The sequence below is a fragment of the Syngnathus leptorhynchus genome, chromosome 12 (genome assembly GCF_054491065.1).
Source record: "Syngnathus leptorhynchus isolate UIUO chromosome 12, UIUO_Slep, whole genome shotgun sequence".
Taxonomy (NCBI): domain Eukaryota; kingdom Metazoa; phylum Chordata; class Actinopteri; order Syngnathiformes; family Syngnathidae; genus Syngnathus; species Syngnathus leptorhynchus.
Genome location: NC_141206.1, coordinates 5610890 through 5634316, shown reverse-complemented (window position 1 = coordinate 5634316; position 23427 = coordinate 5610890). Strand labels below are relative to the sequence as shown.

Below are 23427 nucleotides of genomic sequence, written 5' to 3'. Positions count from 1 at the left end.
GTTTTTAAACGTTCAAATATTTAGTTATAGTGTACGTTTGAGTAAAGTTGTCCATGAAGTATACATATTTTGTTATTTACGTCAAAACATAAAAAGTGGGAGACTCACTTCATCTTTGTTCCCATTTCTTCACGATTAATCAATCATCGATTCCACGCAAATCACCATCGATTCTTATACCAATGCAGGCTTACGTTCCGTGAATCCAAGAGATTCTTTAACCGTATAAATATATTTTTGTTGTCCTCTGACACGTACATCGGGGGATTTGCACATTGTTCAATATCAGTATTACTTTAAGCCATAAATCTTATGCAATCTTTCTCTTTTAGTCTGCCCCCTCCCATCCTGCCTTGCCCTTCCCCTTCACTGGTACCATGAACTGTAGAAGTGAAATTACACAAGAAGGGGTTGAACAGTTGGCATCCCAACTAATCCAACCAAACGAAAAGAGGGGGGGAAAAAAAACCAGGAGGAAATAAATGAAGGGATGTCTGTTTCAATTAGGGTAACATTTGGATCATTACATAATAATCCAGCAGTAAGCATGCAAAACATCCAAGCTAATATCCTGCCGGGTCATCAAGACAGCCAGCTGCGCTGAATCAGATGTTACTTATGCTTACTATTATGAAAGGACTATTACCGCTTTATTCTAAAAAAAAATAAAATAGCTTCATCGATCACAGCCTCCGAGGAGGCGAAAGAAAACATCTAGCATAGCATGCTAAATTGTAAGTGAAAGAGCATCAGTGATTTAAAGAAACAACAAACGGGAGGAAATTGCTTTTTGACAAAACATGACTACCTATGGGGACAAAACTTGATGTAGTCCTGTAATGAAGGACTACTTACATGCGTTAAATCAAGACAGAGTTGTCGGCCAACGCTGTCATTAGAGCCTCTAATTAAGGACATTAGTAATACGTGTGTATGGGGCCTGTCCAAATGGAGGCGGTGTGTGTGTGTGTGTGTGTGTGTGTGTGTGTTTCCGTGTGCGTGTGTGTGGTGAGACTTGTGCAATTGATTCTCCTGATTTATTACCAGTGCACGCTATTACCGCCAAATCCCTCCACATTCCCCCATCGTCAAACCAGTTTATCTCATAAAGATGTGAGTGACAGTCGCAGCATTATCCCTTAGCCTGAAACATTAGCTTCTACGAAACATTCTTTTTGATCGTCAGAGGTGGTGTGTTATTATATGAGTGTTCAGTGACCCCATGTAAATTGCCGGTGATTCCAAAACTAGATCATTATCAATTTGTTGTGATATGTAACAGGCCATCAAATATTTGTTTGAGTTCACAATCATAAAGACCCTCTGAAGCAAATCATAACTGCCTGTGATGCCCCTGAAAAAAAAACCTGAAGCAAATTTTTGTAATATATTTTTTGGAAGGGGTGATGATTTTTTTTTCTTATTATTAATTTACATACTCTTGTATTTTAGAATATTTTAATGCAAACCTTTCATGGCAAAAAACATATTTGAATATACGAGAGAATCTCTCGATTTTAGACTGAAATATTAGCAGTCATTATGATGCAGCGCTGTTGTGCACCAGTGCAAACTCAATATTGCACAAGCTGCACAACACATCATTGAAAAAAAAAATTGCTGGCTTTACATAAAAAGTGTGGACATTGGTCTCATCACGCGTTAAAATCCTGTTCAAACCGACATGCCTGACTTTATTTGATGCAACATTGGTGTTGGTAAAACACGATTTGAATGCGTATCCAACCAATCTCCATGCTTTAAAATGTAAATCCAACATTTTTTTTTTTTTTTTTACCCTGGGCGTATTAAGAGATGGCTGATGGGTGCACGCGTCATGTGTGAATTGGAGAGGTGGGAGTGGGGGGGCTCTTGTCCATCATGATTATGTAAATAAGGTGCAGGCAGGAGCTTGTGCAGGTTGAAACCGCAGTGAAACGAGCGTCGTGTGTGCGCGCGCGCGCGCGCGTGTGTTGCACGCGCGGACATTTCGGGGCCGGGGCCCGTCGGTAGATGGCGGTAACCCAAGCAAGCTGATCCAGCGAGCAGGGGAGGGCTCTCGGCCACTCGGGCTCCGGTGTTTGCGGCAGGAGGAGCAGCAGCGGCGCCGAAGCACTGTGAAGGACACCAGGAGAGCTGAGCGGCACCTCTCCGGCTCGAGCTCCCTTCCAACTCCCCGGCCCCCCTCCTTTAAGCGCACGCAGCCATGGAGGACAAAGCCAACTCGTTCTCCGGCGCCAAGGAGGAGAAGGCGGACGGGAATAACGCCTTCCAGCGGCAGGACTCCATCCAGAAGAACAACAGCGCGGGCGGCCAGAACACCAAGGAGCACGGCAACTCGGTGGGCTTTAAGGGGGAGCGCGACGAGGCCATGGTGGGCTTCGACGACCTGGAAGCGGCGTCCAGGCAACACGGGTTCATGCAGAGGCAATTTGGGGCTATGATGCAGCCCGGAGTCAATAAGTTCTCCCTGCGGATGTTCGGCAGCCAGAAAGCGGTGGAGAAGGAGCAGGAGCGGGTGCAGACGGCCGGCTACTGGATCATTCACCCGTATAGCGATTTTAGGTAAAACACCTGAACGCACCCCCTCTCCCCTCCTCCCTCCTCCCTCCCGGCTCCGGTCACCCGTGGGTCTGAGAGCTTTCGTGCACACCTTGCACTCAAGCGCGCGTCTCATTGCGGCATTTTGCTGCATCGCACAAACGTCCTTGGACGCAACACAAACACGCTCAAGCGCTCGCGGTGCGCGCGCCTGTCGTGTTTGTGCTGCCACATATTGCAGCTCGTGTAGGCACCACTCTCTCTACCTGCCGATGCACCATCACCAGCATCGTGGCTTGTAAACATTGCTCTGCTGCAAGGCAGGCGGGAAGACGACGGACCAAGGAGATTTGGGGGGGAGGGGGGGTGGGGTGGCGTCTCTTTTAGTTTTAGCAGTCAGGTGTGATGTCATTTTGAGGGTGGACAACCAGTGGGGTGAGGGCCAGAATACATAAACAGTACATCCTCAGCAAGATAGGCTAGTGGCTGGCACCTGCGATTGACTGGCGACCAGTCCAGGGTGTACCCCGCTTCTCTTGGGTCCAGCACACTCTTGATCCACCACGGGTGTGCAAAGGTGGGGTAGCAAGGGGGCAAACACCTGAAGGGGGGAAAATCCACATGTCCGCCCCGCCGTAAGAAAAGTCACACGTGAGTATCACCCAGAAATAATCTTCCGGTCACAAGCATGCCTTTATTGTGAGTTATTGATGACTTTTTTTCTTTTGTTTTAAAAAAGTGTTAAGAAATGTTTTGCCCGTATTTTTCTTTTTCTCACAAAATGTTTTTGTCCAAAAACGAAATAAAATAAAAAAAAAAAACGAATTTATGTACGATAACTTTTTTCTTGTAAAATTAAGATCTTATTCGCATGGTATCAGAATAATAATAATAATTATTATTATTCAAAATAGGTTTTTTCTAGCCATATTAAGACAGATAAATTATATGTGTATATTAGGGTTGTCATGATCCAATATTTTTCAAATCAATTATTCCATTGATTGGTTGGATACAATTTTCATGACAATGACAAAAACAACAATAAATATTTTTGTTTTTTGTCATGAAATATGACAAAATGTTTTTGAACGTGATACATTTCTTGGTTTGCTCATTGCATGGTCATTGTTTACCAAAGTAACAGCACATGTCAACTGTCTTAGTTTGATTAAAAACTAAAGGTAATCAGTCTTGACAGACATAATATGATTGCTATTGTGAGACTAAAATCACAGTACTTGAACAAGCTTAAACAATACTCTAAATGATTACCTGAATATTTACATAGTTGTCATTTTAGTTTTAATTTTTCCCACTTCCATATATGTAGATATATAGATATATTGATCTTGCTCTTATGTTGTAGTATGTGTTGGTGTTGTGGGCTGACTGAAGCTCCGACCGCCTCGTCTAACTCCACCAGTGAAATCAGGTGCACCTCGGCGGCCGTCTCACGGTCCACTTCACCAATTAACGTGTCTCACTCATCCGGGCCCCCGTCCTGCGTGCTGTCACCCGTGCGGCTTGACTCAGCTCAATGGTGACCGTCATCCCTGGAGCTCTGCTATGCTAAGGAGCCTGCTCCTGTCTCGGGGATCTGTCCTTGGTCCTGAAGTCAGAGCGAGCAAGCCCGCAGGAGTGCTTCAGCTCGGAGTTGAACTGGTAGACTCTAAATTGTCCATAGGGGTCAACGTAAACAACACGGCTCGCTAGCATTCGTTATTCAACCTCGGTGGAGGTTTGCCACCCTCCAGTCGGTATTTTTGTGGCTGTAAATTGTCGTTGACCATGAATACGACGCAAGCAGGTTTATCAAAGATCTCTGACGATCTTGACAAGCCGAGACGTACGTGCGGTGTACGCACAGCGTTGGTGGTGGTCAAGGATTAGCAGTCAATAAGCTTAGTGGTCTTTACAAACCATTATGTAAGGAGATTGACCCATGCCGCTAGAAGATGGGCAAAGCGTGCAACTTGGCCAATTGTCTTTGTGGTTTTTAGCATAACGGAAATGTTTTCGTTGGAAACCCAAAGCCATTTGTGTTTTGCCATACTGGAGTCATAAGAGTTTGGGATTTTCCAAATTTCTATTTCTTCTTTACTTTTTTTAAAACACACCTCAGTTTGTAGAACTATTTTTATTAGTTTTATTAAATGTTTAATTTTAGTTCAGTTTTTAGTGTTAGTATTTTAGATAGATACTAGATATATATATTTTTTTTTTAATTGTTCATCCTTAATTTTAAGCCTCGTTTTTTGCTGAAAATTCTGAAAATCAACACCATACAACTGATGGGCCCAAATCCGGAAAGCAGTTCCCCCTCCGACTTCCGTACCATCGCCATGACATTTTCTAAAGGGCACTTTCTGTGGGGGGAAGTCGCCCGGGAAATAGCCTTCCTCAGCTAGCTAGCTCCCAAGTCTTGGCTGAGAAGTTCAAGTAGGCCGTTTCTGTTATTCCTCTCATTTCACATTCAGTGTCTTGTGTTCTTCTTTCATGCTGAGCCCTGAAAACAAAAACGTCCTAACATCCATAAAGACTTACAGTATATCCCTTCACTTGAAATTTAACACACAGCATATTCTTTGTGCAGTGTGGCTGCTTAAAGATTAATGGCAAGTTAGTAGTATACATTATTCAGAAGGTTTTTGGAGAGGTCCCACGTGCAGGGCTCGGTATACCTTTGCATGGGCACCTCAAGAGGCGCCGTTGTGGTTCCTTAAAAGCCTTCTTAGTGCATCGAAGGTGGTTTCATACTAAGTGTATTTCTTTCGGCAAGTATTCCAATATTACATGGCTTCTCCAACGTACAGGACAATATTATTATTATTCACGGCTAAGCTAACTCGATGTGGCCTTGGCAGAGGGTGTATCGGGCCCATTATCAAACATATGCACTTGTTCCTCCAGCTAAGCCTTCCTGCTAGTGGTTCTAAAAATAGCACAGTATTGACCCTCATCAGTAATAGGCCTATAATGAGGCATTGGCATTTATCCAAAGTAATGATGATTGATAATCGGCCGAGATCAACACAGACGTCAAAACTAAGATGTTGTGATCCTCACGTTTGAACTTTCACGCCAAAATATTGGCCTGATTAAAGCCCCTTTCACACAGAAATATTGTTAAACACATAAATAATGAGTCTTTGTCTTCCATACAGAACTTAAAGCAGGCGGGACATTTCTCTATTTGATTTCACTCAGCCACAAATTACCCCCGCAACTCGATGTGTAGATGAGGTCATCATCTCTGGTGTGACATTGAAAAAAACTTGACGGATTGAGGCGGGTGTTAAATTTCACACCGCTGTCCTGCCATTGCCACGTTCTATTTAAACCCACAAAAAAGATGGAACATTCCGGCTTTACAGGCAGCGTAAAAGAGACTTTACACAGGTGACATTTTGCCTCTGTGATGTTTCTGATACTACCTCTAAAGGCGGAATGTTGACAGGTTGACCTCATCCATTCATTCCGTGTTGGTGCCATTTAGATAGAATTGCAAGGTACATGTAGCATCTTAAAAATCTCCTACAAGCCTTGTAAAGGAGATTTACAAAACATGCGTGGCAATGATCTGCAGAGTCTTTTGTTTTTTTTCCCGGAACGGTTACCAGGTAATGGTGTCTCTGGCTTCCATCGATCCCCACTGAAGTTTTTCCGGTGCGTACCCGAGCTGCTTGACAAATGAGCAGCACAATGCAAGTCGGTGGTTACGCCGCTTGTGTGTAGATCTTGATTATCCGACTACAAATTGGACTTGATGTTTAAGTAAGTTCTCAATGTATCGCTGCAGTCCTAACTGGGCACATGGCACATTGCTCTACGCGTATCTCGGCTGAAGTGTTAAAGCAAGCGCTTAATTCAATGATGCCGAGAGAGCTGCACGCACTGTTAACTGTGGCTGACTGCATCATCACGCTTGGTGACCAGCTCTTGAATAACCAAACGGCTTTGCAGCAATCCAACATGGGGGCAGTTTCCCCCCCCCCCCCTCCCATTGATTGACCAAATGTTGTATAGTTCGTTGTTTTTTTTAGGGCCATCGGTTGGCACCATCATGACTTCCCTGATCTATGTTGACTTTTATCGCCCATAAGAAGTCTCAAATTGAAATAACGCACTGTTTGTGAGCAAAGCAATTCAATCAGATTCATTGATTCATCCCAAAAGAATAATCGACAGATTTATTAAGATAATCGTTAGTTGCGGCCGTAAAAAAGCCCTTTTCTATTGCGATACAACTGTACACGTTGTTTTTCTTCCAAAGACACCTTTCACCCCTTCATGCAAAAGACAAATAACACATCTGTCAGGCCCAAGGCCCATTTGGCTGCGATTTGTCGTAAGAATAATAACCTGGATGCCCGGCTCGAGGTTCTTTGCCGAGTCAAGGCCGCGCATACGAAGAGACTTCACGTCAGTGACGGCCGGCGTAAAAATAACCGCGCCGCTATATTCCGGAGGGCCTGCAGCGCCGCTGTTTAGCTTTAAGTGAAGACAATTATCGGACACGCGATCTGCGGGTATTTATGAAGTCGAGGTCGCGGCTTAATGAATTCAAACAGATCCATTACTGCCGGTGCAGACTGCCAGCACAAAAGCAGGCGGCCTGCCAGCTAGCCAGCCAGCTAGTCGATTTTCACCCTTGTAGGATGGTGTCAGAAGGGAGTTTTTAGTCACCGCCAGATAGAATGCCTGAAAGCATTTATTTTCAGACCTTATCGGCGATCCGGGGACGCTCGGAGGGGCTGGTGAATTGCTACCAGCCTAGACCGAGGGCTCTCTCTCTCTCTCTCTTCCTGCGGGGCTGAGTTATTGTCTGTAAGAAATAGTCAAAAATCATGTTCATAATGGAGACTGGTTGTCCTAATTCTACAAAAAAAAAATGATGATAGTATGGTAAGATCACATGGGCCAATTTGCTTTTGTCAACATAGAGTTGACATTGTGACTACATTTGTCTTTATGTGCCTTGTAATTGGCTGGCGACCAATCACAGTACTGAAAATGGATGATCTATTAAGTCGACCTCTGTTGCGCAATATTAAAACAAGAAAAATGAAAAGGAAATTGCTGTTGAATCTGAAAACCAAAAGGATAATAATGTTAATATCTCTTCCAGGTTCATTGTGCCACTTTTTTTTTTTTTTTAACTGCACAGGCGATTTTCTTTTTTTAAGCCAATTATAGGGAAGCTGTTATGTAATATAATAAAACGGCAATCATCCTAAACTAAGTTGTCGTTGCAATATAATTCATTTATTCCAGAGCCACCTTCAGAAAATGTATTTTAACTGGAGGAAAGTTATTTCAAATTTAACATTTTAAAGCAGGAAAGACATATCTGATGAAAATATTATATTCAAATGTGATTCAAATGTGGGCTTAGTGCTTGCGTTGCTCTATGAATTTTCAATGAATGTTATGTAAAAATTAAATAAAAATTCAAGTGCATTGTGGTGTTTTTGTTTTTAGCTAGTTAATAAAAAAAGATTAAAACTGGGAATTTATTTGCCCGAAGTAAAGATGGGTCAACGCATCCGTCATGGTGTGGCCTTTATTTTGAAGGAGGCTTTCATTAAACACTATAAAATATATTTCAGCCATTTCCCCTCCCACAAAATATAGTGTTTTGCCAATTTCGATAGTTGACTAACATACACTATGTGTCATGTGCCTGTCTCCTGCAGGTTCTATTGGGACTTGATAATGCTCATCATGATGATGGGGAATCTAATCATCATTCCTGTGGGAATAACCTTCTTCTCAGAGCAGACCACCACCACCTGGCTGGTGTTCAACGTGGCCTCTGACACCATCTTCTTGGTGGACCTGGTCATGAACTTCAGGACGGGCATTGTCAACGAGGAGAGCTCTGAAATCATCTTGGACCCTAAGGTCATCAAGATGAACTACTTGAAGAGCTGGTTTGTGGTGGACTTCCTGTCATCCATACCGGTGGATTATATCTTTTTGATCGTGGAGAAAGGCTTCGACTCAGAGGTGTACAAGACGGCGCGCGCTCTACGCATCGTCCGCTTTACCAAGATCCTCAGCTTGCTGCGCCTCTTGAGACTGTCTCGACTCATCCGATACATTCATCAGTGGGAAGAGGTGAGTACTCAACCTTTTAAAGGGAGGGGGGGGGGGGGGGGGTCAATGCAGAGGTCCATGTAAAACTAATACCGTCTGTCAAATGCAGAGGTGGTGGCATTTATTCACCCGTTTTTAGATGTGTTAACGTTAGCGTATCTCATCCGAGATAATTAGGCTTACATTTCCCAATGGGAAAAGGGAGCCGTTTATTGAAGTGGACTAATTGGAGGGGATGGCCACTGCTGTTTAGCATATATTCCTCTGTTGTATTTTTTTTTTTTTTCTAGTCCAAGCTCATCCTCATTGTCCTTGTCCAACCATGTCCGTTGTCTGTTACCGTTTGTTGTCATCATGCAGATGACATCGTGAGTTGACATTCTTATGGCGCAAACGTCGCGCATGGCCGAACACTGATCCAAAGGTCCAAAAGGCTGCGGCGTGAAGTCTGTAACCATTTTCCAAGCTGAACGTCAGCACTAAATGAGTCTGCGTAGATAAAAGTACTGGGGCGCGAGTTCAATTTCAAGCTCCTGTGATGCTAACCGATGAAGTAGAAAGTGCTAAAAAAAAAAAAAACAGTCCAGGCAGCCCATTTTCCTGAATTTATTGGTCATCATTTTGGGTAGGGAAAAACTTGCTGGAATCATGATGTCACTGATTGACAAACAGGCAGATTTTAGACATTGAACATTGTTCGGGGTTCACCTTAGCTGCATATTGGCCATTGTGCTGCATCATGCTATTCTATAAATCCTTGTATGTGTATGTTAATATAACCAAGTCGAGCTACATCTCTCATTCGTATTTGCCATCGTCACGTAGGCTGTGTTTGAGGGTATAGCATAGCTGCGTAGGCGGTGGGTGGGTCGTATGTTATCATGGAACAGATCATCGTAGTTGTCTGTATGTGCTCGGAACACCGGTTACATTTTTCATTGAACCACGTTCCAAGTGCAGTTTTGCGTTTTTGGTAGCTCACTTAGTTTAAACAAGATGAACGTAGGATCAAATTTAAGGACGGTCAACAGCTGACTATTTTGGTGTGTGTTTTTCCCCCTGCCTCGAAACGTGTTGTTGCCATGTGCTAGGCATGCCGGCTATGTGGGAAGCCGATTAGCATTCCAGATGAGCCACTAGGAGTCTGTGGGAGGAAGGCGAAGTGGTACAGACCACAACCGCAAACAAGTATGATCGTTAATGAACCAGGGAATGAATGAACATTCTCCTCGCAAGTGTTTGTTTTCTACACAGAAATTAAGAATACAGCTAGAAATAAAATGGAGGCATTAAGGTGTCATATCCCCCCCCCCCATCCTGTACGCCAACACATCAACGGAGCTGACACATCCGCAGGAGCTGCTATGAGCACCGGGGAGTGGAAGAATTCTCAGCTGTCGTACGGAGTTAGGATTTGTGCTTAAAAAAGGGAGAACAAACGCATTCTGTAATGCAGTGAACCGTCATCAGTTCCATTCAGTCGGTCGGTCAGCCACTCCGAAGTGGACGATAAGTCGTCATCCGCCATGCACGTCACTGTCCTTCACCGCTAACCCCCTTCCTCACTTTGTCACCACCTCTTTGCTCCATCTGCCTCATCAAGAGTCGCACTCAGAGCAGGGCTGAAACACGTTCGCTCCCTTTTTTGATATTTTCATCACAGTAATCTTAGAAAATGGAGAAAGTATCTAGTAATAGTAGCCTGCAATACAATTAGTATCAAGCCGGTTACCGATTCATCGAAACTCGATGAATTGACAACTGAATAATCTCAAATTAATAATGATGTTTTGAATGACAATTCCCATTAGGTTGGGGCCCAAAACAAATGATGAGCTTCATTATGCAGAGATTTGCTTTCAACGCCGCCCAGAATAATGGTCGGTCATGCTTGTAAGTTTGCAGGCCGAGTGGAGCCGGTGGGCTGGTGTTAGCGAGCGGAACGCCAGCATGCATGCACGCGTGTGCCCCATCATTCATTTGTTTGTTTGCTCGCACGTAATTATGGCGATGGCGATGGCTCAGGGAAATTGCAGCTTACGCAGAGAAGGTCGTGCCGAGCGGTTGACTGCTCATTCGGCACGCTGAGCAAAACAAACAAGGATTTGGAGAAAAAAAAAAAAAAAGGTAGTGACAGAAAAGCATTGGAAACTGATTTTGTGTATTTCAGATGGACTTCAAAGGTGACACGGTGGCCTTCAGAGGACAAATTTAAACAGTTTTGTAATGGAACACCTTTGATGATAGGTCATGCTTGGCTCAGAGCGATAAGACGTCAAAGCATCAACATTCTCCTTGCCTTTCATAATATCTCCCTTTGTTGATTTGAAATAGCATTTTTTTCAATTCTAAAAAAAAAATAACATAAGCACCGCTCAAGTGTGGTACAATCATAATGATTGGGCTGAATTTGAGCATTTGCTCATTTACATAATCATTTTCCACTAACAAACCATTTTTGATCTTTCAAGGACACTTTTGCCCCCTTACTGCTTCGCTAAGAAACGCTAATGATCCAAATGACCTTAACTCGGTCACACCTCAATAAAATGGCTGCCCTTGTTGCCGTTTTCATTTTCGGGGCGGAAAGGTTTAGTAAATGTAGCGAACGCTATCCGTGCCACATCTGGCTCATAGCAGCCACCAGCAGCAGCAGCAGCATCCAGCCTGCTGCCATATTCCCTCTCAGCCGCATGGGCTCAGGTTGGTCTGGTGGCCCCCCTAGGGAGAAGCTTTACTATTTTTTTTTCCCAGCTCCAAACTCAATCTGTCTGATTCTTGTGTACTCCAAAATCTATGTCATCGCGACAAATATTTTATGCCAGCATTGAAAGTCAAAATTAATCTATTCCTGTTTATCTTCAAACCCCCAAAATATAATCTGCGTCACTAAGAATTCATCCAGAGCTCATTTCAATGCTAAATCTTGCACTAGGAAAACATTTTTCTTTTCGTAGCATACCCCATTGGCCAATAAAATAGCATTTCACAAGTTGATTTCCATTATTTACTCTCTCACCTCTGACTCTGCTGTCATCTCTCACATGATGTAATTACTTTCCCATAGTTGATGGCTAATGGATTACTTATCGTTGCCAATTTGACGACTGATTTAGAGAGACTGGCGTTGAAATTGCATCAAGACAACATGTCTTAGGAGCCTGCGTCGGATGAAGGTGATTCAGATCTTTGGCCGCTATTTAGGAGATTTACTGCTGCTCAGTCAATTGATCCGCAAGAAGGGAAAATGTGAGCTAGCTGAGCCAAGTATCTAAATGACTCCTAACTGCATTACAGCGACTGCATTTGCCCTCCACTGAAGTATTGTCTGACTGTCTTCCCACACACACACGGATACTTATGTAAACACACTGGTGAAGATGCTGATCGTCTATCTTACCATGACTCAGTCACAGCGTGTTGTTGGTGCACAACAAACATAAAAAGTCTCCGGGTTAACTTGTGAAAGTACACAGTAGTCATAGTTTGAACTTCTGCCGCAGGATTACGTAAAAAAAAACAACCTTCCGGAATCAAAAATCTGTGATCTGATAAGAACGTATAATGAATTAAGTAGATTAAAAGGCAAGGTGACACAGATTGACGTAAAACAAGAAATACTACCATATTTGATATTTGAGTTTGTTTGATCAAGTCCGAGGCAGCACTAAATTAAGCATTTTTAGAGTCCATGTGGTCAGTCGGTGGTCTATTTAAAGAGTCGGCTAGATGCAATTAATTCTCCAGACGCGCCGAATCTTTGCAAGAGTACACAATGCATAGATAACACATGCCAGCCTGTGACATTTAGAAGAGGCAGCAAGGCCTCATTAGCATGTCCGCTCAAATGCCATTTAGCGGCAGGACACACAGAGTGTGTTTCCTCTTCTGCGATGTGATTGGATGCGACGTCTCGGTGTGTGTGTGTGTGAAGTGTATGCGAGTCTGCGATGCATCATGTTTGCGTGCGGATCTATCAAACCGCATGGCCTCAGGGTGGCACGTGCGTGCTCGGTCGCACAACAGATTTTTTTTTTTCCCCCCTTTTCGTGAAACACGCTCATTTTATATTTGATTGGCACGCAAACGGACGAAAAAAGGCTATACGAAAATAAACATACCGGAAAGTAGACAGTTATTGAAAGGTTGACGTAAGATGATGAAATGCATCATATTGGCTCCACGGATGCGTCTGCCAACCTTCACTGCCTCTAATAGCCAACGAGGCACTACGAAAGATAACGTCGATGGAAAGGCAACATAAATCAATACAAACGACATTTACGTTGCCTTGACAGAACTTATTGTGTTGAGTAGTCATTCCTGCAATTGGCAGCGCGCTCACTGCGGCAGTAGATTAGCCTAAGTGAAATTAAACGCAACAGAGGTCGAGACCTGCGCTACTTTATTTGCGTCGGCTTGCCCAACTACATCGCCGAGAGCGGTTTCTGCAATCAGCAGCAGCGGGAGGTGTACACAAAATGCTAACAAAAATAACAGAGGATGGTGTAAGGCCATAAAAGACCACATTTGGTACTCAAATTTATTTCCTTACCCACCTACATTGCATGGAGTAGCATTGTTTGCAAAAGCAGTTTGAAGTCAAACAACAGCAAGCTAGTCGAATAACTTGCAGCGATTGAATCGAAAGGCAACATAGATCAATACAAACAATGTTTGAAATCTCCTGAGGAACCACGCTGCGTCGAGTAATTCGTTTCTTCAATCAGCGGCGTGCATGTAACTTCCGCCAAGTCAGAGGCAGTACATTAGATAAAGTAGACTCAAGACTTTTTTTTTTTTTTTTTTTTTAAATACAAGACTGACGCATGTTTTCATTCTATCAAGCCTTGTTAAAATCTCCATTTTTAAAACCCACTCATAGTGCCATACATAGGTGGATGATCTGTTTACCTTAGTTTCACCCAGACATAATTAATCAATAACCAGTTGCACAAAATCGGACAAATCCTCCACAATCAATAAGCTCACTGGTGCGTTAGCTTAGATTTTGACATCGTGAGGAGCAAAACAGCGGAGGCTGCTGCTGCTGCTGCTGCTGCAGCTGCTTGTGTGTATTTAATGTGTCACTAAGAAGAAGTTTGCAGTGGGCGGGTGGCGTCGTCATCATGCGTCACAGCAAACAAAAGGTCTGATTTCACCGGGAGGTACAAGTTTAATGATGTGATGACGTACTTTACCTATACTCATTTTCATTGTCGTGACCGACACGTACAAACGAGCGACACGCAGCTTCATGGCATTTCTTAATTCCTTTTCACGGCACACACTGGCGGAGCTAGAAGGGGGACTGTTAGGGCTTTGTCACCTCCCCTGAAATATACCAGGTGCCAGGCCAGGTAATTTCATTTTGGGTATTTAAAAAAAAAAAATGTATGTAACAGTAGAATCATCGGATGGTGTTTGGGACATTATTACTGAGTAGCTACACTTACCCGGTTAAGTTTTCCATTTGGTCCTGAAAGCTTGCTTAAAGTGCAGAAAGGGATACTATTTCATTGCACGGGAGTAAGTGTGCCGTCCAAAGGTGCAGAGCACTCTTCTACGCAACTGTGACTCGCTCACCACTCTTCGCAGTCGTACATTTTTCATCAGTGCTCAGAAGCTCCACGGGCATCGACTTCTTTACACTGTGTCAACTGTGAGAGCCGAGCAGCCATTTGTTTTTTTTCAAAAGACGCCAACCATGTTTGCATCTTGTCATCTTACTGGTTAAAAGCTTGGTTTTACGTTGACTTTTATTTGAATGAATATAATTGAGTTTTTAGGACTGAGTGGTTCACTTGAGGCCCTTTGTTATGCTTTGGTGCTCAGCGCATAGAATTGAAAACCTTTTCTGTGTTCACTCACTATTGGAATATTTAATTCCGCAACATGACTTCGAGTCGGATCAAAGCATTTCTTCGCTCGTAATGATTTTTAGCTTAAAATGCGCTGTCAAGTTAATAGCTGATTGTGGTCAAAAGTATTAGGGCGGACAATTTTTTCATAAAATGAATAATGACAAAAGAAACAAATTTCAAAGTATAATCGAAATTCCCTCATGGTCGGTATGTTGTCAACTCGCAAAGTTTCATGAAACCAGGAAACATTTTATCTGTTGATTGCACAATTGGATATATTTGTATAAAATCTAACTAAATTAAGCACACTTAGTGCCTTAGGTGGATGATACTTTGCCATTGCTGTATTCCAAAGTTGTTTTGAGTTAAGGCATATTGTTTAATTCAACTTTTTGTGCAAAATTGAAATGGTCTCTTGTTCATATCCCCCCCAAAATTAATATACATAAGTGAATTTGTGTGTGGAAAGGACGAATGTCCTATGTATGTATTCAGCACATTGTGTCATTTACATGATGTTGTTTTTGGCGGTGGTGCAAGTTAGTTCAAGAATTGCTCCGCCAGTGATGGCATAATCTTCTTATTCCGCCAATTATATCAATAGAAATATTAACATTTGCCTGTTTTTTTTTCCCCCCCTTATGAAAACGTGTTATAATCCATCGTTTCCCCCTCCTGCTGTGTTCCCTTTAAGATATGAAGACACACTGTCACTAAGTAGAATTACAGTCTCATGGCATTTATGGCGCATGTACCGTATAACGCTGTTTCGAGACTCCTCTTGTCCGTTTATTTTATTTATTTTTTACTCCCTTGTCGTCCGCATTTTAGCGCACGCCTGTGTGACGATGAACATAACGCGCCTCAAGTGGCGTTCTCACTCGCCTTGCCTCGCTTCACTGACGGGGGGCAGTTCACTCTTCTTAGGCCCTGAGGGGCGGAAGATCCCAGACGCTTGCCGCCTGAGAGACTCCAATTTTTTTCCTCCTCTCTTTTTGGAAGCCATGTAGATTTGAACCCTAGTGCCCTTTGTGTGGCTGTGCCAAAAATGTCACATTTGTCAAATTTCAAGACATACAATTCAAGTCTGGCATTTTTGCCAGGCCCTTTAAATACTGATAGCTACATTTTCCAAATCTCGAGTTTCTGTGACCGAGTGTTGGCCGAGCATAACAGCGTAATTTGACAACTTGGCGTCAAAGATTGTCATAAAAATTTGATATGATATAAATTGCATGTTCCTTTTATCAAAATGGACAAGCATATGGCAGCTAGCCAGTGCGCGGCTACCACAAGAAGCTAACTCGGTAATCTGGTCCACTTTCTTGTCAAACACGCGACTCAAATACAATTGCGTGAAGGCGCAATTCATCAACCTGCAATCTCGCACAGATTTCTTAACGATACATCTCCTTCAACGTGTAATGTTTGCTGTATCCGTTTCTTGTTTCCTGTTATTTAGCTTCGAAGAGCAGAGCAGTCAGGAGAGAGAGCCAGATACAGACAGACAGCAAGGGGAAGGAAGAGTCTTACGCAATATGTGAACAAAAGAAAAATAATACTGATAAAAACTGATTTTGAAACGTAATGATCAACATTTTCAGGAAGGACGAAAGCAATCATGTACGGCTTGTTATTTTTTAAGGATGCACTCCTCTGTTATCTGGCCTGCGGGGATGGAAGTGTTTCGGCAGGCCCTCAGCAGTCACACTCCATCAACATCTGCTCTGTCGTCCAGCAGCCGCTGCTTTATTTTTAGCATCTGAACCTAGCGTATATATATTTTTAATTTTGGATCCATCCCTCCGTGTCTAAAGTCAATGATAGCATTTTGTCATCATTATTGTAATAAATCTCCAATTAGAAGGCTTTCCCCATCTTCGAAAAACATGGGAAAATGTTTGTTTGTGCTCGCAGGCTCAATAACGCACGTTTTTATGTTCTTGTTAGGCCCCCGACTGTGTATGACTTCAGAGCAAGAAATCTGGATTTCCCGCAATAACCCCGCAAACAAAAATGAAGACAGAAAAGAACCCAACCATTTTAGAGTCCATTTTAAATGGTCCAGATTGCTACTAAATTTGAATTTTCTCATCTGAAGCAAACCTTTTTTTTTTTTTTTTTACCTCTCATTGTTGCCACATTCAAACCAGCATAAATCGTGAAGAATTAATTGACTGTGGGATATCCCGAGTCACCCCGACCCATTCTGTTTCCTAGTGTACATGCAACAGTAAGCAGATGGATGACAGCTATGGTCTTGGTAGGGCGGGCTAAAGTGATAAGTGTGGCGATTAGGCTAATCTGGTTTATTTTTGTTCGACGGTGGTGGTTGGCCCGTGAAGACTAGGGGGGGTCAAAGTTAGCGAGGGGGGGTTTCTGCATTCCTACTGATCTTTGCACTGTAAACAGATTCCCCACACGGGCCTTTCGTTGTTTTATTATCAGATTAAGACGAGTAGCGCTAGTCTCGGCAGCCGTCGCGTAATGACGCCTATTAGCTATTAGCGTTTTCACTTCCCAAGAGTTAATGTTGCGCTTGATTTGCTCAAGCAGCCTCCATTTATCTGCCAACATGGCCCTTGTGATCATCATCATTTATTCATTCTCGTTAGCTGTTTACACCAATCAAAACGCCATTATGTTGCCCTGATGCAAAGGTAATGATCAACATTCGATCAATTGCTATTCGATAGAAATGATCGCATTATAAAAATGATTTCACTAAATCGGGGTTTCAGTACAAACACAGATCTACCGGCAAGTTAAGGTGAAGTTAACATTTTTTTTTTTTTTACAATGTGTATATATATAAAAATATGTATACGTATGGCTAAACTTATTTTGCCCATGGGTAGACAGGAGATCCACACCACTTTGACTGGAGTCATACAGCGGGACCCCCATGCACTCCCCCCGGAGGATGCTTCTGTTCCCGTGTAAACGATGGCGGGAAGGGTTCATCTTCCTGATGTTAACATGAGCACAGCGGGTCATCTTGTGCAATCCAGTCAAATCCCTCCTGATCTCACATGGGCACTAATCCACCCAGACTGCCTCCTTAGCACAAACACAACTTAGGCTCAAACCATTCCCTTCTTCTTCTGTCTCAGTGACAGACATATTTGCAAAAACAGCACTTCTGTATTTATTTGCTTAAGTTTTGTTCGGCGAGACATTTCTGGGTCACGGATAAGAATTTAGGAGGAAATGGTACTGAAACGTCATCTTAAAATAAAATGACTTTCCATACATTAGACAGCAAAGCATCCATTTTCTATAATGCTCTTCCTCATTAGATGGTGTGATTTGGAAAAAATAAATCCGCCCCTCTACAGATTCCCTCAAGTGACTTATTTGACCTTTATTTGACATTTAATATTGACATTCTAAAATGTCTGTTAATGGGCTAAGGAGGAACCTCTTACTAGGTCGAGTATATTTGCAATACGTTTTGTATGACGCACAAAGAACTCTAATTGACTTCCTGGAATGATGATGTTGTCAAACTGTCGTACCGAAACTAACTTGCGTAACAATTGCAAGTGAGAAAATGGGTCAAGTGGGAAAACAGTTGTTCTCGGGCCTGCTGGCAGCTTTTGAGACAATATGTCCACACAAATCTCTCTTCATCTGTCTCCTCTCCGCTTTTCTTCCCGTTGTGCCGATGAGTTGTCAGGTGCCCGAAGAGACACGAGATTTATGAAGCTACATCAAACAAAAGTGTAGATTACATATGTTTTGGGGGTAATAAACATAAATAAAACACGAATGCCTAGTGAGGAAAAATGGTCACAGATTAAAGTCGTAATATTACAAGAAAATTCATCTATTATCCTCCAAGCAAGTCCTTTTTTCTTCATAGTAAAATAAAGAACTGTGAGTAATTTTAAAAATTGTAAAATGATACAACTTCTCTGTATTATGAGCATTTTCTGTCGATAGCAAGTTTATGTTTTTAATGCAAAATCACGAGTTTCAAAATGCTTCATGGGATCACACAAAAAAAGAACATATCTGTTCCACAGGCCGTAGGTTGCCCACCCCAAGGCTACTTTTAATCGATTTTACTGCCATTATGACCTCCGCATCGGGTTTTCCTTGCCTGTGGATGCCGCCCACCAGTGTCGAAACCTAATCCGCGCCTTGCGCTCATTACCAATGCAATAGCTCCAAACTACACGGAAACAGTACTCGCTGCAGATTATGAAGGCAGAACACAAGTGTCGAGGTTATCACGCTCACACGACCAAAATAGACAGCGAGTTGGTGACGCGGCGGGAAAGAGCGAACGGACCGCGCCGCTGTGATGTGCTTAGTACAACTTTCATTTTGGTATATGGCCACCATTTTGTAGATGATATTTTTCCGCTCGTAACATGACTTTCTTCGTTTTATTTCTGTTGAAGAACATTTTACTCACAAATTATACATGGCTGGATGCCAAAAAGCAAACATTTGTTCAAGACTGTTCTTCAAGATGATATTAATGTTGCGCTTTTATTTGAGGCGGTTAGATAGCGTCTTGTTTTCCACCATCCATCACCCATCTGCTTCTTAATGAAGTCTCTTTCTTCCTCTCAGGGCTTCATTGCCTCAACAACGTCGATGGAGTTTGAGTTTTTTTTGTCTTGTCTCTTCCTTTATTTCCCAGACTCATTTGCATGCTAAGTAGTTTCCTTAAGCAAACAGGAAGTTGCTTTGAACTCTCGAGCCTTCCTCTGTGTTATTGTTCTGGCAATGCTTTATGCTTAAGCTTGACAAATGATTGTGATTAGACAAATGTACTAAAAAAAAAAAAAAAATACTGCCATTTGTGGTAAGGCAAATACAAGAAAATGAAATTCCCATGGCAACTTTAAAACATCAGAATTGCAGATTTTGCCGGAAGCCTTTTTTTTTTTCATCCTTCAACATAATAGCTGTCGGATGGTGGATTTAATCCTTTTAAATTAGTCCCTCGCTAATCCCCCCCTAACCTCAAGCAGAGGTCACTCATGTCCGATTGAAAATGCATAAATGAATGCTTTGCTAATTGTCTTCCACAATTATATCAATATTTTTTTCGCTTTTTTGGGGGAAGAAAAACAAAATATTTTATATAAACTGTGTGCCGACAATGCGTTACGTTGGCGCAAGTCCTCCCGACGGGAGCGAGCTGGCCGGCCTGCACCGCCGTGTGACCCTTTGCTGCTATCACATCACATCTTGGCTCTTTGTCTCTGCTGTATTAGAGGATTATGCTGACCTCTGCCCTTGCCCCTGGTCAAACCGAAGCCGAACGCACTATAAGCCTGTATTTTTGCCCATGCCAGCCCGGGGTGTTGGCCGTGCTTTTGGCTCCCTCTCAATGTTATATTTGTGTAAGGATATCGATTTGATTCATTGAATGAACTATTGAAAAATATTTGATGAACTGATTATAATGAATTATGCCAGTCTCTTCTTTATTTATAGAGCATTTTAAAAACAACCACGGTGGAGCTGCAGGTGAAAATTTTCACCGCTCATATGGCGGGATGATACGGAGGCAGACATACTAACCTCTCGTTCACCATTCTGTCCGATTAACGAACCCTCATGAAAAAAAAACTGATTTTTTTTTTTTTTTTACGCGACTCCCCCCCCCCAGCTAGATCACTTTTGCAACGTTAGCCTTTCTCCACAAATGAATGCTTCCCAGTTTCCAAAGTGAAAACTCTTTAATGGACACCTTCATCATAACCAAACTGGCCCGACCTAGACCACTGATCCAAAACCCTTTGTTAAGTAGAACTCTCGCTATTATTAGAACCCAGAAAACCGCAAGCTAAACAAATTCCACATGCTGCTAATGAGTTTCTACATCTTTCCTTGATGTCCTCGGGGAAGGATGACCCGCAGGTTGCGAGGCTTTCCAGCAAAGCTATCCTTGGGAAGTTTGTGAAAAATCTCTCTGAAAGAGAAGCTTACTCTCGCTCTCAATTTACACCCACTTGTGAACTTTGGTCTGATCCGAATAGATCTTTACAGAGAATCTCTTTGCATTAAAGATGTTTCTTTTTTATTTATTTTTTTATTTAGTTTCTTCTGAACATATTTACATAACAATGATAGGATAAACATGTTGCAGATTTTTCAAGCTAATCCTCTCGTCGCCTCATATGCAACCTTTCATTGACCTGTAAATCTTCCAAAGCGGTGCTACCATTTTATTCACATCGTAGCTTTATTTTTTGGGGAATGATAACAAGTTTGAAGAAGCATTCCTTCGGAGGTAGCGATATTTTTTTAAAGGTGCTTGTTTCGTTTATGACAGCAATAAATCAATCTTTATGCGAAGAAAAATGTAGACGATGATGTGTATTTTTAGCAACAAACTAGTGCCTCTAGTGGTTTTCTTAAGTAGTGCACTCAATTTTGACCTCCCCCCTTCAACTCCAGACCAGATGCGTCAACAATCAATTCCAAACCACTGAGTCATTCTTTAATTACCCCTGATCAAAATGAATATATTCAGAGGGCCATTATGAGCATTTAACTTTTGACACTTGTATTTACTGTTTGCTATTTAAGGCTTGGAAAGACTTTTGTCATATAAATCAACTGCCATTTTCTTTGAGCTAAACAGCCTTTAAGTACGTTAGCCAAGAGAAAATACAAGGATTGATTGAATTTTTAGATTTGTGGCCATGACACTGAATCACAAAGAACCTTCTCTTGTTTCGGAATTCAGTTCAAAACATTGAGGAATATCTGTCCTAAATTTCCTTCTTTGTTTTTTTTTTCGTTTTTTTTTTTCCTACTCTCTCTATGTCAGTTGTTCCATCTCATCAAGTCATCATTCAGTGATGAACGTGAAGGCAAACGGAGTGAGCAAGCACAAGAGAGAGAGAGCGAGAGAGAGACAGCGTTCTGCTAAATTAAGAATAAAAGACAGTCGAAGAGATTCAGGGTGCATTGGAGACGAGCGCTCTCCTCTGGCATATGCTAGTGGCTAATTTTAGCCTTGCGGGGCAGCGCACTGTATGTCCCAGTGGAAGAGTTGAACCATGGAGGGATCTGAGCATCAGCCCAGCCCTCTTGTTCTCTCTCTCTCTCTCTCTCTCTCTCATCTCTTCTTTCTTCCTCTCTGTCAGTCTCGCTCTCTCTTTTTTTCCTCACTGGGTGTGTGTGTGGTTGCTGTCCTTTTGTTGCAGAAAGGTTACAGGACAGTCACAAAAAGATTCAAAACCACCTGCATTGCTCACATTTTATTTGTCTTAAGTGATATAAAGTCCATGTTTCAAGTGTTATAAATTGGTCGGTATCTTATCTAATTCCACGTGTAAAAAAAGTCTTAATCTATCACTTGATGTAAATTAATTTTTTGGGCACCGTTTTGGAGGTGAATGTAATATTGGCCACTTAAGGAAGGAAAGAGGCTCAATTTAGCGTCTTTTCAGCCGTGATTAATTAAAAGGGGCTCTTTTAAGGGGAAATGGAAAAGCATCAACTTTAAAAATAGATTGCAATTAGAGGAAATATTTCACCCGGCAGATCCTGGAATGCGACGGGTTTATTATCCAAGTGCACCAATCAGTGATCATTACGTCCATATTTAACGATTACAGTTTGAGGAATTATGGAATAACTAACCTGGAATTAAAAATGGCTCTCAATTATGAGCCTATTATGAGATAGTGGCTAGTGATGCCAGGGTTTGAGTCTGTAACTCCAATTTTGTTTCTTTCTACGTAATCCATCAAGAAAATGAAGTCGTCTGAAGTATTTACACATGCGACTGGATTTATATTTCTTGAAGCTTGTTTGTTTTGGAGTGCGGCCATGTTGAATTATGCACAACTCAACATCTGCGAGCGCGCTAGCTCAAACTCAAGCAAATCCTCAAGTGGCCAAACCTGAGATTTATTTATTTTTGAATCACTTGTGCTTCTGAAGCAACCTAACTAAAATGTCTGCTTTTTTTTTCTTCTGTTTGCAGATCTTCCATATGACCTATGACCTGGCAAGCGCTGTGGTACGAATATTTAACTTAATAGGCATGATGTTGCTGCTATGCCATTGGGATGGTTGCCTCCAGTACTTGGTGCCTCTGCTCCAAGACTTCCCGCCAGACTGCTGGGTGTCGCTAAACGGTATGGTTGTAAGTATCATGCTTTTTCTCTTTTTCGTCACAAGGTACAAAAATGTTAGCACATTTGTTTGCGTGGATTGTGCTGTTTTCGTGTTTGGTGTCCATTGGGACTGTTTCCCGCCTCTTCGGATGGGTCAAAATGAGTGACGCGATCCCTCCGAGCGCCTCGTAGGCGACGCAGAATGTAAACGCTCGCCTCAGGCCGTCCCCTGCCTCCTCTTCCTCTGACAAACTCACCACATGCAAAAGCGACTGTTGCGAGGCATCCGGCCGGGCTTGAGGTGCAAACGTCAGCTCTCCTCAGCGTCGCAGCTCTTTACTTTTCACATCAGCCCGAACCAACCGATTCACTCAAAAACAAACACGGGGGTTTTGTCTGCTGCGGTTCATTCTGATTATGTAGCACTCAAAATTATGCAAAGGCCACACATTATTAAAATACGTCAAAGTCAACCAAAGAGCCTAATAAACAGCCCTAAATTTGCACTGCACGACTCGCTCGGAATAAATCTTCCTTATTACCCCGCTGCAGATCAATACGGAATCACGTAAAAGACTTAATTAGCTGCACCCCGCGAGGCCTCATTTGCATCGAGTACTTTTGCCACGACGGGAGGTTTCCCAACAAGACCTCTTGTCGCAAGTTCAAATAGCTTTTATTCCACTTTCAGGCAGGGGTGGTCGTAACAGCAGTTCAACTTGCCCCCCAAGCAATTAAATAATCATTAAAAATCAGAGGGGAAACATTTGATCATAATTTTGAATCGTACTTTTTAATCATGTTAATCATGGTATATTATACAA

At 42.4% G+C, this 23427-nt stretch overlaps 1 protein-coding gene across 3 annotated transcripts in view; it reads left to right on the top strand.

Annotated features, from left to right (window-relative positions):
- The window catches only part of hcn1 (hyperpolarization activated cyclic nucleotide-gated potassium channel 1), a 54859-nt gene that overhangs the window by 10191 nt on the left and 21241 nt on the right, over nucleotides 1-23427 (top strand). For 2 of the 3 annotated variants that reach the window (XM_085926945.1, XM_085926944.1), the window contains exons 4-5: nucleotides 8241-8664; nucleotides 22471-22632. In XM_085926945.1, the coding sequence (XP_085783071.1) occupies nucleotides 8260-8664; nucleotides 22471-22632 (567 nt within the window). In that variant the 5' untranslated portion in view covers nucleotides 8241-8259. Of the gene's footprint in view, nucleotides 1-2206; nucleotides 2566-8240; nucleotides 8665-22470; nucleotides 22633-23427 lie in introns of those variants that run through there. The other variant, XM_085926946.1, reaches the window with a different exon arrangement.